Genomic DNA, 15,539 nt, shown 5'->3' on the forward strand with positions numbered 1-15,539 from the left:
ATTAACGGTGCGGGTTCTTAAAGGTTAGCTCAGATCATTTTTGTCAACACAACCCGGCTTATTTTTGGAGGGTTACGAGCCAACCCGACGGGTTGGCTCATTTTTTCCAACCCTAAGACATACTATCTTAATATAAGACATCATGAGTGATCTCAGGTGTATGGGAAGAATTAAAGGGACAGCGTAGAGCATAACAGAAAAAGAAAAAAAAAAGATACATATATATATATATATATGGCAAAATGATTTGTAATATGACTGCATATAAGCATTGGTGCAGTTAGGGGTGTTCATCAACCGATTCAAACCGCGGTGACTGAACCGAAAAACCGATAACCGAATAAACCGAAAATCGAAAAATCGAAAACCGAAAAAAAAACCTACAAATTTTAATCGGATTGGATCGATTTTCGGATTGGTTGATGAAAACCAATCCAATCCAAACCGACCAAATATATTAATTCTCCTATACTTACTTGGGTCTTTCCCCAATCATAGCCCAAAAATTTCTAAACCCAAGACCCATTAACCCATAAACTAAATTTAAGAAAAAACCTAGTAACATTTTATCAACAAAATTTCATCTAGGCAGAGCTTTATATCTCCTTACCCAAAAAAAACTATATTATCAATTATTGATGCTTTTGTATTTCAAAAAAATGTATATTACAAAGTCAATATATACAAAAGATATTATTTGCACAATAATCATGAATTAAATTTTAGAATTTTCAAAAAACTGAAAACTGATCCAATCCAAACCGAAAAAAATTGGATAGGATCGGATTGAATTTAGAAAAAAATCTAAACAGAATGGATGATTATATGATTAAACCGAAAGGATTGGATCAAATGATTTTTACTTCCAAAATCGATCTAATCCAGACCGCGAACACCCCTAGGTGCAATCACCTAGAAACTACGTCGTTTTGGGTGGGATAAAGGAAGTTATCGTTCAAAATTAATTGTAGAAAATGGAAATATTATATTTATTTTCATCATTGTATGGTTACGATTCCTCTTATTTAATGTTTTATATTTATTTCTATCTTTGTATGATTATGATTCTCCATATTTGATGCCTTTACACTATAAAACGATGTAGTTTTATATCACTGTTCCAATCCTCAGGTACAGTCACTAGACATCCGCTAAACCCTATATATATAAATATATGTGTGTGTGTGTAAAAAAGTGTACCTGGGTAGGCTTGGTGGTCAACGGTCAAACAGGGGCAGACTGGTGTTATATTTTTTTGAGAGGGTTAAATTTTTCGAAATAGTTTATAATAAAAGTTAATTTAATAATTAATTATTAATAAAAGGTTATAAGGGTAAAAAAGCCCGTCTAGTGCATATGTATGCAAATGAGTGAGATCTTTTATGATGAGATAATATTTATCTCACTTTACCTATATATAAATATAAATCCTTTCAAAAAATTAGGGAACATTTGATAGAGGAAAAATTATTTTTTATTCAAAAATAACGACTATCGAGATTATGATGAGAAATGAGTTTTTCGAAAATATTACTAAAAAGTTACTTGATAGGCCAAAATATTTATATAAATATTGGATTAATTTTATTTATACTATATTTGGTTATTTTTGTCTGAAAAAATTAATTCATATTTTTTCATCGTCGGAAATTCTTAAAATACCACCTCTCGGATGATATTTTTTAGTGATATTTTGGTTTAGAAAATATACACAAAATATAATCCGGAAAAACAACTTTTCTTGGAAAAAAATTTCTTCAATATGTTACCAAACATGAAATTCTAGAAAATCCACCCTCACTTTTTCATATATCAAAAATATTCTCATACCAAACACCCGTGATACAATAAACTAAGTCTGCGTAATAACATATTTCCACATAAATTATATTATTTTTTGCATTGTGACACTTTTCATTTTTGTCTCTCTTTTTCCGTGGCACGCTTTGTATCTTTATATTTTACCACACACTGTTACAATACTTGGATCGCAAATAATGAGAGAAATTGAAAAGAAATAAAGAAATGGTAATTAATCTCACTTGTTTGGAAATTTAAAAATAAATTGGAATGGAAAGAAACTCAAAAAGCATTTATATATGGATAAAACTAATCTTACGTTACATAGAAAAGTGTATCTTATGTTGTGAAATAAAATCAAGGTGAGTCCCATCTTGAATTTTTTTTAATGAGACCCAACTTGATTTTGTTTTACAGGATAAGATACATTCTCTTATGCAATATAAAATTAGTTTTACCTTTTATGTATGGAAAAAACTATTATCATTCTACATGAGGTAAGTTTTTTCTTCTACACACCATTCGATAACCGTGTCACCTTTTTTCTTTTATTTTTTTATTTTTTTTAGGTGATGGAGCCCACAAATTTATCTTTATGATATGAGATAATTTATCTCATTTAACACGAGATTAATAAAACCATTTATATACAGGAAAAACACTTCTCATGGCATTAAGAAAAGTGTTATCTCATGTCATTCACCCTTCGATTTCTGTGTTTAACTTAAAAAAAATGTATGGCTCACGAATTCTTCTCTTTACAAGAAGCTTTATACTTTTCCTCTTCTTACATGAGAAGTTTAAAGCTTATATATATATATATATACACGGGGAAAAGTTCTGTTTATAATTTTTTTTTTAAAATTACATTAAGTATGATCAGTCATACACTCTTGATTGAAGTATGACCGGTCATACTTAGTGTAATTTGTAAGAATTTATAAACAAAAAATTTGTAAATCTAACTCCCCCCCCCCCACCACACACACACACATATATATATATATTGGATAACATCCACTTATATCGATGTAAGAATAATAAGTCTTACATCCAATCTTAACCGTTGATTTCCATGCATCTAAAGGTTGAGATTTATTGCGTTTCACTTATTAATATATTATTAATTCCCAATAAATTACAACTCTTATATGCACGAAAATAAAAACTTCAGATTTGGTGTAAAACTTATTATTTCTACACTGATGTAAGATGATCTTGCCCCTATATGATTATGATCATTTTACACCGGTGTAAGACATATTAGTCTTACACTGGTGTAAAAAAAACCTCCCCCCCCCCCACACACATATATATGGACAGAATCATTTGATATTAGTGTCAAACTTTAAAATTTGACACCAAATTTTAACCGTTGAATTTCACCAATCAACGGTTATCATTTATTGGGAATCAAACTTATTAGGATTTTGTGTCAAATTTTAAAGTTTGATACCGTTATCAAAGGATCCTATCCTTATATATATAGGTAGGATTCTTTGACAGCAGTGTCAAATTTAAAGTTTGATATCTCATCTGAGAGCCGTTAGAACAAAAAAGATAAACGACTCTAATTTGTCAGCATGTGAAACCATTAATTTTTTAATCTAACGGCTTTTAGATGATGTGTCAATCTTTAAATTTGACACCGGTGTCAAAAGATCATATCCCATATATATATATATATATATATGGTTTAGCGTTTGTCCTTTTAAAGGATATAGAGTTATATCATTTTAAGTGAAAAAAAGAAACAAGCAATCAAAATCATGGGAGAGAAAGTGGATTTCCTTTAAAAAAATTAAAGTTTAAATAAAAAATACTAGGTTGTGTATTTCTTCACTTAAAATGACACAACTATTAGGAGTGTTCATCAACCGATCCAAACCAATTCAAACTGCGGTGACCGAACCGAAAAATTGAAAACCGAATAAACCGAAAACCGAAAAACCGAAAACCGAAAAAATACCGCAAATTTTAATTGGATTGGATCAGTTTTTGAATTTGTAGATGAAAATCAATCCAATCCAAACCGATCTAATATATTAATTTTTCTATACCTACTAAACTCAAGACCTATTAACCCATCAACTAAACTCAAGAAAAAACTAGTCACATCTCATCAACAAAATATTACATCTATGTTGAGCTTCATATCTCATTGTGCAAAAAAATAAAACTATATTATCGTTCTCATTGTGCAAAAAAATAAAACTATATTATCGTTTACTGATGCTTTTGTATTTAAAAAAAATAAAATTACAAAGCCAATATATACCGAATATGTTATTTGCACAATAATCATAAAACAAATTTTAGGATTTTCAAAAAACCGAAAATAGATACAATCCAAATCGAAAAAAATTGGATCGGATCGGATCGGATTTGAATGGATGATTACATGATCAAACCGAAGGGATTTGATCAGATGATTTTTGCTTCCAAAACCGATCCAATCCAGACCGCGAATACCTCTAACAACTATATGTCATTTAAAAGGACAAATATTCTTCTCTATATATATATATATATATGGTTTAGCGTTTGTCCTTTTAAATGATATAGAATTATATCATTTTAAGTGAAAAAAAGAAACAAGCAATCAAAATCACGGAGAGAGAGTGGATTTCCTTTAAAAAAATTAAAATTTAAATAAAAAAATACTAGGTTGTGTATTTCTTCACTTAAAATGACATAACTATATGTCATTTAAAAGGATAAATAATTTTTCTCTATATATATTATAAATTAATCTAATTCATTTTTTTTTTATTTTCCATCTTTACTTATTCCATTCCACTCTATTAATAATGTAAGCTTTAGATTAAGGGTAAAATGTAGTAATCGAGTAACTAGGGATCTAACTAAACAATTTTGGCAATTAGCAGTTGAATTTGTTGGTGTTGGATGGTTAAGTTGAATTAGGAAGAAACTAAGATATTATTTCGTGCATGATGGAGGTAGCACAGGCACAGTGACATCAAGCTGTCAATTTATAGAAACAGGGTGACGACTGACGAGGCATAATATGACAGAACCTTAAAAGTTATTTCAAGTAACAAGCTTAGATTTTTACTACATTTAATCCATTATTATATGTTAAATTAGATACATTGCTTTGTCAGTGATTAAATTTCTTTTTTTCTTTTTTTGGTAAACGTGAATAAATTTCTTAATTTACAGGGTTTTGCTAATAACTATCTTAGTAGATAGTACTTGTTACAAATAAAAATAAAAATTAATAAATGAAAAATAAAATATTCAATACAAATATTTTCAAAACTTTTATTTTTATCTAATTTTGTTTCTTTTTTTTATAAATTGATGGCACTAAGGTCCGAACCTATAACTTTATGCAAAAAAATATCTTTGATATTACGTATGTACTGAATATCTTTTATTAAAAAGGAAAAATAATACAATTCATTTTATTCTATTCACTTTTTTATAGTCATGTCATCTAAGTCCCATTTTTTTTTAATAAAGGAGGAGTATGTATTACATGAGTGTCAAATATATATTTCTTTATGCAGATTATCCAAATCCCTCAACACTATATCAATAGTAGTAGTTTTGTTCATTTACAACACCCTAAAAACACTTATTATCAAAATTATATAAATTGTACATTTTTCTTATACATAAAGAAAAATTATAAAGCAAAAAAGAGAAAGAAAAAGAAAAAGAACATCAACTGACACCTCTAAATTGAAGAGTGGCTGAAAAGTCCGCAAGCAAAAACACGAGTATTTCAGTAGAAGTATCGGTAAAATTTTTAATTTTTAATTTATAATCCATTCCGTTGTGTTAATTTCTAATATGACTTCGAAAAGGGAAATCTATCTTCCAAACCTATAAAAGAACATACTAATATTCTTATAACTTTACACCCCCATCTAACTTCAAAAAACTTTATCATAAATTATTAGATTAAAAAAAGCTTAAAAACTGTGTACCAAAAAAGATAAAAAAAAAAAGCTTAAAAACTGAACTTAGAATGTTTGAGTGGATACAGTTAGATTAAAAACTGTGTACCAACAACATGTTAACTTAGAATGTTTGAACTTAGAAAGCTTTAAAAAGTAGACCAATTCTATAAAATAGCTATCAACTTATTAGATTAAGGACGGCTACGAAAATGAAACAAGAAGCACATAAAAGAGTTGTAATTTATTAAATTATTATAATAACAAATTCGTACATGTGGTCATATAGAAAATCAGTGATATAAACATTATAATAGTGTATGGAATATCATATGGATACAGTATATAACTCAATAATGTACCGTAATAGATAGAGAGAGATACGATACGAGTTCGACGGTGGTGATTCGTGAAGCAGCACAAAAAAGTGTTGCGGTTGAAGTTACTATTACAATTTCTGCCATCTTTTTGTGTGTTGGGTCACTCCAAGCCTCACATTTCATTTCTCTCTCACAAATTAAATGGCTGCCACTCTCTCCGTCCGGTCCGACCGTCTCTCCGCCGGTTCAGTCTTCCCTAGACCGCCGGCTCGACGACTCGGAAAGCCAATCGTAACCGAACCATGGCGAGGCGCGCCGCTACAAAAACCCTTTAGGCGCGTGTTAACGAGGACCGTGGCTCCGGTTCAGGCTGGGTCTCGAGCCGATGACTCTGCACCGTTCGAGATGTCCGTGGAAAACGCGCTGAAGCTTCTTGGTGTCTCGGAGGGTGCTTCCTTCGACGATATACTACGCGCCAAAAACTCCATCCTCGCCACTTGCAAGGATGACCAGGAAATGATTGCACAGGTTTTCTTCAATTTTTGTGCTTGTTTCGCTGAATTCGAACTACTCATTCGCATTTTGTGTGGTTTATATGTTTTTTGTTTTTGTGTTTTTGTTTTTATTCGTTGAGTGAATGAAAAAGAAAGGAACCCATCATAGAAAAATTTAAACTTGGTTTCTGGGTCTTCCTTTATGCTGAATTTGCCACTACCCCTTTTATCCGCATTAGATATGGAGTCATAAATTCGATGTTGTTTGTCAGTGATTGGTTGATACTTTTATTACTCTTTTGAGTATTTTTGGTAATTGGATTAGTAGGAGGAACTGGGAAGGTGTTTAATTTGGAATCAAAATCAATTTATACTTGCTTTGCTTGTTATAACAGAAGTATAAGAAGGTGGAAAATAAAATGAGTTTATTTTTCACTCGGTGCCATAACTTCGGTTTCTCTATGTTCCACCTACTCAGCTAAACCGACCCTATATATGGTTCAGAAATGATATATCCCAGAGACAATATACACAAAACCTGACAGACATGTGCTTAACCAACGGTCAAATTGATTTCACCACTTAACCACTAATCATGAATGTATGTTATTGGTTAACTATATTTGACAAATGGTTAATCTATTATCTCCTACCACCTCAGCAATATTTTCCTCACTTTGTGAGCTGTTTGGTTTTGGTTTTGCATGTAATATGTGGATTGGAAAAGAAAATGATGGGTGTCATTTGGTTAAGGTTCCTTTAAGCATTAAATACGAGCATGGGGTATTATGTTTGTTATTGATTGCCAATGACAAGGTCAATCCTCTAGTTGGTGATTGGTCAGCAGTGGAAAGCATTAATACCCTGCATTTTCAGTCCCTAGTTAACTCTTTTTAGAACTCTGGATAATGTTTATTCCTCTATTGATGCAATTGGTTGGTGTTTTTTTAGGTTGAGGCTGCATATGACATGTTACTTATGCAAAGCCTAACTCAGCGGCGGGCAGGAAAAGTAGTGAGCAGCAGTGTTCGTTATGCTGATGTCAAACGTGTTAAGTCCCCGGCTATGGGATCAATGCCTCAATGGTTGCAATCCACCATGAAGAATTCACCTGTTTCAATTGAGTCACCCTCCACCAGTGATTTTGGTTTACAAGCTGGAGTTTATGGTGCATTGATGGGTTTAACTTACATTAATGGGGCTTCTGCAGCCTCTGCAGCATATGGTGGGACAGATGTTCCAGGACTAATATTGGCTGGTAGCTTTGGAGCTTCCCTGTACTTCATGACCAAAAAGAAGGTTAAGTTAGGTGAGGAGATTTCTCATGGATATTGTGTACTCTATATCAGTTTGTTACAATTCAAAAGAATTTTTTTTCATGAGTGGCAGTATTCATATTGACTTGTACGTGGGAAAGAAAGTGAGCATTGAGAAGGCTATAATTGTGGGAGAACAAGAGAAAAGGAAAATGAAAATGATGAATTTTACCTTCTCTTTTTGGTTTATTGAAACCGTATATTCTGATGACAGTTATGCAGATGAAAGCAATGAGTGATATGAATCAACCTCAATTCTTGGATTTTCTGAAGTTTTGGTTCTTGATAGAAGTATAGAACATAATTGTTTCATTTGATCCGTGTTACTAAACCCTACCTAGTGGGATAGACTTGGTTGTTGTCGTTGTCATTATCTATTACTACAAAAAGTTCTAGATTGTATTCCGAGGTAATGCAAGGTCTATGTGCGTAATGAGACCTTGCATGATATAGGCTGATAAGTTAAGTTTTTAGCCAATTATTATAGCATTTTGTGTGCTGAACTTTTGACTTGCACTGTAACTAGACCTGGAGCACACAGTAGTGGCTACCATATTAACTAGTATACTAGACTTAGTCAGAACAATGAGGCCAACCTGTTGAGTTGACTTCATTTCTTATGTTCACCCAGACTCCCAGGATTAAAAGTTTGGTTATAGGTTTATAGAACAGTGTCGTAATTCTGGTGCTTACTAATCTGGATACGACTGCTCAAGTCTCTAAGATGAGGCTTTATTTACCTAACATGAAGATTATGTCTGTGAAAATGGCTGTGTCTGGAAGGGCTAAGAAGTATCAAGTAAAGTATGGCAGTGCAGTTGAAAAAGTGGACTACCTTAACAATGGTACTTCTAGCTGTAGGTGGTTGGGATCTTTTTCAAAGCTTGTCAGACCTTTTACCTCTTCTTCAACTCTGCTTAATTCTTTTAGGTTGTCATAAACTTTTTCTTTCTTTTCTCATTTTCCTCATTTTATGTTCTGCTTATTTTTGCAGGGAAGGCTACTGTTATAACCATAGGTGGGCTTATAGCTGGGGCTGTTGTAGGGTCAGCTGTAGAGAACTGGTTGCAGGTAGACATTGTCCCATTTCTGGGCATACATTCCCCTGCTGCTGTTGTTAGTGAAATCATAATTGTCTCTCAGTTCTTGGTTTCTCTGTACCTACGGTAGACAGGAAAACATGATGATCTTATATTAAAATGTGAAACTTGTAACTATTCATTTGCATGCAGCATGATCATACCAAAGGTAGACTGGGGAGGCTACTGTTATAACCATAGGAGGGCTCATAGCTGGCCCCGTGGTAGGGTCAACTGTAGAGAACTGGTTGAAACTTGTAATTATTCATTTGCATGCAGTATGGTCATACCCATGTTTTTTTAGGATGTGAAATCATTGCATATTGTACAAAACTTCGAATACAATGTAGTTGTTTATTTTGCAAATTAGAAGCATGAAACTTATACTGGACAGATGCATATTTATGTTCACAGTTGGTGAGCATATTGCAATCTTAATACGTCTTGCTTTCTTTCATAAGACCAAATGAAAAAAAACCACTTGGTAGTTGTTTTTTCCTTTTTTAGTCCTTTAAAGATGTTTTTAAACCTTCACTTGATTTCTTATTTGCTTTTCAAACTTAAAACACACTGCCTCACGTGGAAGTGATTTTCCTAGCCCAAAGGTAAAACATTCTGTTTATTGATGGGTATCAAACCATGTTACACTAGACGACCTACTACATTATGGGGTTTTGTCCCAAAACTTTATGATAATGCATTTCCCTCGTGTTTTTTTGTTGGATCATAAGCACTTGCTTTATCTACTTGTACATCTCTCACGTAAAGACCACACCCTCAACCTTTTCGGCATGCGACACAGATTGTGTTTGGATGAAGAATTTAAGAAACAGAGATTTTCATAAGGCATGAGTTTCACATATTATATACCCAGCATTTAAGGAGTTATCTCAAACTTATTTTTTTATTTGTATATAATACATCTAGAGTCATTTAAAATTTATACCATATATTATACACGGTATAATTTCCTTTATATAGCACACTTGTATATGGTAAAGAAACTATAACTTTTTCTAATATTAATTTAATTCATATAAAGTATTTTAAAAACTCTTACAAGGAAAAAAAAAAAAAAGCAGCGCAAAATGTTATACGAGCACCTTCACTCAAAGCCTTGATGCTAACTTGTTGAATTAATATACAGAGAATGGGGAAATATTCAGAATTGACAAACAACAAAGAGGGCGATGTCACCAACAATACCAATACTAATACCTTAAAAATTGATGTCTCAGCGAGCTGCTTCGACACAACACTAACATAATAATATAATTACATAAATCACCCCAAATCCATAAATATGTCCCTCACTAATACTATTGTCCATTTTCAACATTGCAACCACCTTCTATATACGAAACATTCCCATCTTTCTCAGCATTTTCACTATAAGTTACAAGTTCATTGTACATTTTTTGAGATGCTTTGCAGAACTCCGTTAAAGATTCAAACACTAGTGAAAACCCAGATTGCAATCCGTTTAATGTGATCCTCTGCGTTTCTTGCATGCAACTGTGGTGCTTCTCCTGCTCTGCCTCCAGTTTTCTTCTTAGTGTCTCCAAATGATCATTCATGCATTCTTCTTGATCATCTGTTCCCACCTGGTCCGTAATTTGCAACTCAAGCATCTTACTCTTCACTTTATGTGATCCTGAATATCTTCTGTCTAAATCTTTTTCTATGCTCTCTACTTTCCTTTTCTGCTGCTGCTCTTTACTTTGCTGAAGCCACAGTGCTCTAACATCCTTCACAACACTTTTCAATGCAAGTGTTACCATTTTATCAGGTAACTTTTGCAAGGAAGCTAACCAATCATTGCATATCACAAGTAGTGGTGGTCCGTTGACTTGATATGGCATATTAGCATTTTTGCTTCTTGAGTAAAATTCAACTTCAGGGACTATGAACTTACTTAGCCATCCATGGAGAGCTTCAACATATGCTTTTTGAGCTGCAGCATACTCTCTAAAGCACACGCGCCAATTTTGAAGCTGTGTTTCAAGTTGAAGAGTTGCAAACTTATGAGATTGATTGCAGAATTTCCCATACGTGGGGCATGTGAAAGATTTGACTTCAGAAAGAATCTTTTTCTGGGTTTCATGGGACTCCAACATGATTTTCCATGATTGGGTCAGGCTGCATTGGGAAAATGTCAGGAATCTACAAATTATTTAGTCTGTTTAGTTTCCAGTAGTATATTAACTCACCCTTTTAATAATTCAACAATTTGAGGCTGTAATTCTTCATCTCTCATTTTCTGAATTCTCTTAGAGATAGACTCAGCACGTCGAATTGCAACCAAGATACCAGCATATAGATCTTTCACTGCAGCTCTAGTTTTGTCCATGCTAAGTTCATCATCTCCTCTAACATTCTTAGTCCTCAACTGTGCACATTTTTTCTCATAACTTTTCCTAGTGTTATCTCCAGCCTGAGGTAAGGAAAATTCTCAAATGTTGAAAGCAAGAAGGGACAAGAAGGAACTACATCTGTTAAGAATGCATGCCCAAAAAAATATATATATATTAGAAGTTCTCAAGGGAAGTTGATTTCAGTCCTCCCCACTTTGTTTTCATTTTTATCAAGGATGGGATGTTGTTAAGTTTAGCAGTTTCTTTACTGACAGACAGAAATTCATTGAATATAAGACATATGTTGAGACATGAAAAGAAATTACTGAAACTGCACAGTATCCCATGTAACATCATGCAGTTAAAAGTGGGTCCTATAAAAGTCTAAAACCATTCCATTGGACAAAACAATTATAAATCTTAGCAAAATGAAAAGCCTTGACTGTCTTTAGTTAAAAAGTTTGGAGGTCAAGGTGATTGACAATCCACTTGTAAAAATATTGGTATTTCCAGAAAGAAAATTAAACCACAACACATGACATGTAATGATATTGCTACTCTACGAATAGATATTTGTCAAATAGCTATCCAATTAATACCACTCCTTGACACACCTTTTCATTGGAAGAAGGATTGCAAAACCAGGTACTAAAATCTACTTAGTATTTCAATTTTTCATTCACCAATTAGTAATCTAAGCTGTATCATTCCATGCTCAAATAATTCTGGATATGTTTATATCACCAATCTGAGTCTGCCCTTTACTAATGTCAAACGCTGCTAAAAGTTAAATGCCCTAGAAATTTTATGTAGATAAATGTAAAATGTGAAAGAAAGTAAGCACAGATATATGGCTCAGAATTATTTTGATCCATTCCAGAATACATGTTGAAGCAGTATCAACATAAAACAATAAATATGAATTCAAACAAAAGGAATTATAAAATTAACCTACCTTAACCTCCTCAAACAGTTTCTTTTCCCATGCATATAATCTTCCTAATGTTAATAAATGACTTCCCGAAACCATTCCTTCATAATCATCAAATAGATCATTCTTATATTCAACCCAAGTTGAAGAATTTTTCATATTTGGAACTACGAGACTCTTGCATGACGATGACCTAGATGAAGTGGACTTCCATGATATTGCATGAATGAGTTTGGTTGAACTTTCTGCATGGAGATCAGCTGGTTCAAAATCTCAAAGATTGAAACTTGAAACCGAAGCATGGAATCAGCTTATTAACACATCAGAGATAATGAAGTGCATACGAAGGAGGAGTACATAAATTATAAAGCGCATCAGTGTAATAAGAATAGATACAGAGAACAGATATCACAAGATGAGACATGCACAATATCGATCTTGTAATGTTTATCCATTCCAATGTATGCGAAAATAATAATACCATTGGTTTTGACTATTTTTTAGAGCAAAATTATTTTTTCTTCTTCAAGATCTCTCTCAGTAAGCTTTTGATTATAAACTATTTTGAACATAAATTTAGCAAATCTAAACACACACCAACTCTGACAGATTGGCATTCCTTTTGAGGGATCAGATAAATCTTGCAATTAGTTCACAAATGAAAACAGAAAAATTCTTTGATATGTGGGCCAGTTTAGAAATGCACCTATCATTAAAAAATGCCTTCATACATACATGTAAACTGTTAATTTGAGTACTTATAATAGACAACACCAACATTAGCAGTGCAGGAATATGAGGAAATTCAAATCAAGTATTTACAAGTATAAAGACGAACTAAGGTGTCCAAAATTGGAGTTTACCCGAGAATACCCAAAGCAGGACTGCCAAAGGGATAGTCCATAATGGAAATGAAAAACAAGTCAACGGAGACATGAAGAAAACCATACCTTGCACATGCTGAAGTTGAGGCTAATCTGAGGTAGGGCCAACAAAACAACGTACAAGTTTTTCATGAACCAATTACTTAACCTCATTCTAATTATTACTATAACTAGTTATAATTCAAGAAACTCAACTACAACTTGAATTTGATATTTGCAAAATAGCTCATAAAGTTTCCGAGATTTATAGGAAGACATTGAAGATAGGATAGGACCCACCTTTTATTTCCTCCAAACTAGAATGAAGGGGTATCCTGTTAGCCTCAAGCATCCTGGTTACATCCTTACCAGAATCATGAGCCCTTACAAAATAGTCCTCAATATCTTTCAAAGCTTCAAGCAACTCTCTCCCTTCTGTTGGTGTATCAAGAACTGCAAGCCCCTTTTGCTCCACTTGGTTTTCAGTAGCCACATCCACCACCTTCACAGTTTCAACACCACTCATCACTTGCTCAACACCTTCATTTTTCTCTTCAACACTCATCACCTTTTGCTCAAGCTCTTCTCTTTCTACTTCCTCCTCTAACTCTGGAATCCCTTCCTCTTCCCTCACTACCCTCAGATCATCATCCGAGTTCCTGTGGTATCCACTGATAACCTCTGTCCTCACACTGTCAAATGGGTAGAAGAAATCCCACCCAAAATCTCTCTGTGGGGATGGCATTGAAGGTGGAGGCATAGGCATAGGCATAGGCATATGCATGTAGTAGTACTCACATGACTGTTCACCTTGCTCTTCTCTCTTACATTCATCTTCACCCTCTTCTTTTTCTTCACTCTCTTCCTCAGAAGACTCTGAGGTTGTTGAAGAAATGCAAGAGTCACAAGCAATGGCTTCATGCTTGGTTTCTGATGGTGTCTGCTGTAGGAACATAGGGTTGTTTATCACATTTTCAGTTGGTGGAGAAGGAGAAGGACAAGGAGGAGGGAAAGTTATGAGGAAAGGTGATGAAGGTGAAGAATGGCGTGCAACGAAGAGGTTAATGGCCGCAGCTACTGCATTCAGAGAGTGAAAATACTTACAATGAGCCTCTGCAAGTGCATATCTTTTGTCCACAGCTAGCTTTAACATGCGTTTTCTCTCTCTACAGATAGCCACTACTTCCTCTTCTTCCTCTAGTTTGGAGGCAACACATCCCATCTCTTTCACTAATGTGTAGTGGGTGTTCCTTACCTTTACCAGAGTTGGATTGCTTTTAGAAGATGGAGTGAGAAAGGTTCTTACTTGGTGGACTGTGCTGTTCTTTTATCTGACAAAAAGGAGGGAGCTTTCCCAGATGGAGAGTGAACATTCAACTGTGTTTTTTAAAAGAAACAGGTTTAAAGAAAAAAAAAAAAGAACTTTTTTCCCAAGGTTGGGAGCAAAACCATTCCTCTTTTCTGAGAGTCAGAGACAAAAATGCAGATGTAGAACAAGTTTTAGACCAACCCAGCAACTCTTATCTTGTAATGATAGATGGAGTTAGTAGTGCCTTAATGGAGATATAATCCCAAAAAACTGTACCATTAGCAAAAAAAAAATATCCTTAAAAAAACTGCAAGTATATAACTTGACAACACACTAGAAAAGAAGAGAGAGAGAGAGAGGGGGAGGCCAGGATAGGTGAGTAAGAAGGTAGGGGCTCGAGAAAGAAAGAGAAGACAGATTTCTAGTGTTTGGCAATATGCACTTGATGAATTCAGTACGGTAATGGTGTGGTAAAAAGACTAGTAGAGCCTAGAGAGATTAAAAATAGGGTAATATTTTCCTCCTCTTACATGACACAAGTTATTTTCTTACCCAAACATAAAAGTAGACCCATCAATTCTTTTACTTTTCTTTTATTTTAAAAATAGTGGATCCCACAACCTCTTCTCTTTGTGACATGACCTAACAACTTTTCTATAACATAATATTAGTTATTCCCTTAAAAATAATGGGGAATATTTATATGATATTGTAAGAGACTAATATTTATGTCATAGATATAAAATATAAGAAGTTTATTTATTTAAAAAAAATGAATCTCATATCATTTATGTTATAGATATTAATTTTTTACAACATGATATTAATATTTCTCAAAAGTTTTGAAGGAGGACACACATGCAAGGCAAGTGTGACTAGTGAGTAAAAAGAGGAGTCAAACGCAGGGTCAGTAAAAACCGTTCCACTCCACTAGAGGATGTTTTTGTCAGTAAACGGGGTATTGGGTTGTTTTTAAACTTTAGTTTTTGTCTTATAAATGGTCTTTGTCTTGTAATCCTCTCTTATAATGACAGAATAATTGTGTTTATTCCATAAACTATATTCTTATTCAATGTTGGTTTAGCAGAAAAGGTCAATGTCAGAACTGTCATAGTCTTTCCACTTAAAGACAATTTTATCCCTTAGA

General features: G+C 33.5%; 2 protein-coding genes across 2 annotated transcripts; one reads left to right on the top strand and one right to left on the bottom strand.

The window, feature by feature from the left end:
• The first annotated feature begins 6,074 nt into the window (after positions 1-6,074).
• Positions 6,075-9,321, top strand: LOC133284454 (protein CHAPERONE-LIKE PROTEIN OF POR1, chloroplastic). The gene is made up of 3 exons (XM_061481468.1): positions 6,075-6,574; positions 7,492-7,849; positions 8,851-9,321. The coding sequence occupies exons 1-3, from the start codon at positions 6,248-6,250 to the stop codon at positions 9,024-9,026; spliced, it is 861 nt and encodes a 286-aa protein (XP_061337452.1). The 5' UTR covers positions 6,075-6,247; the 3' UTR covers positions 9,027-9,321.
• Positions 9,322-10,254: 933 nt separating this feature from the next.
• LOC133284475 (protein ALTERED PHOSPHATE STARVATION RESPONSE 1-like) lies at positions 10,255-14,305 on the bottom strand. Its single transcript, XM_061481491.1, has 4 exons — positions 13,384-14,305; positions 12,245-12,465; positions 11,146-11,369; positions 10,255-11,074 (listed from the first exon to the last, which is right to left on the bottom strand). The coding sequence occupies exons 1-4, from the start codon at positions 14,303-14,305 to the stop codon at positions 10,255-10,257; spliced, it is 2,187 nt and encodes a 728-aa protein (XP_061337475.1).
• Between the last annotated feature and the right edge of the window lie 1,234 nt (positions 14,306-15,539).

The sequence above is a fragment of the Gastrolobium bilobum genome, unplaced genomic scaffold, assembly GCF_033153095.1.
Source record: "Gastrolobium bilobum isolate Gb01-03AN ecotype WA unplaced genomic scaffold, APGP_CSIRO_Gbil_v1 utg2164, whole genome shotgun sequence".
NCBI lineage: Eukaryota > Viridiplantae > Streptophyta > Magnoliopsida > Fabales > Fabaceae > Gastrolobium > Gastrolobium bilobum.

Excerpts from the sequence above, each read along its gene's own strand:
- LOC133284454 (XM_061481468.1), top strand. The coding sequence starts at position 6,248 with ATGGCTGCCACTCTCTCCGTCCGGTCCGACCGTCTCTCCGCCGGTTCA. Across the intron at positions 6,575-7,491 it reads ACCAGGAAATGATTGCACAG|GTTGAGGCTGCATATGACAT; the intron begins GTTTTCTTCAAT and ends GTGTTTTTTTAG. Across the intron at positions 7,850-8,850 it reads CAAAAAGAAGGTTAAGTTAG|GGAAGGCTACTGTTATAACC; the intron begins GTGAGGAGATTT and ends TTATTTTTGCAG.
- LOC133284475 (XM_061481491.1), bottom strand. The coding sequence starts at position 14,305 with ATGGGATGTGTTGCCTCCAAACTAGAGGAAGAAGAGGAAGTAGTGGCT. Across the intron at positions 12,466-13,383 it reads TAGTTTGGAGGAAATAAAAG|AAAGTTCAACCAAACTCATT; the intron begins GTGGGTCCTATC and ends ATCTCCATGCAG. Across the intron at positions 11,075-11,145 it reads ATTGTTGAATTATTAAAAGG|CCTGACCCAATCATGGAAAA; the intron begins GTGAGTTAATAT and ends TTCCCAATGCAG.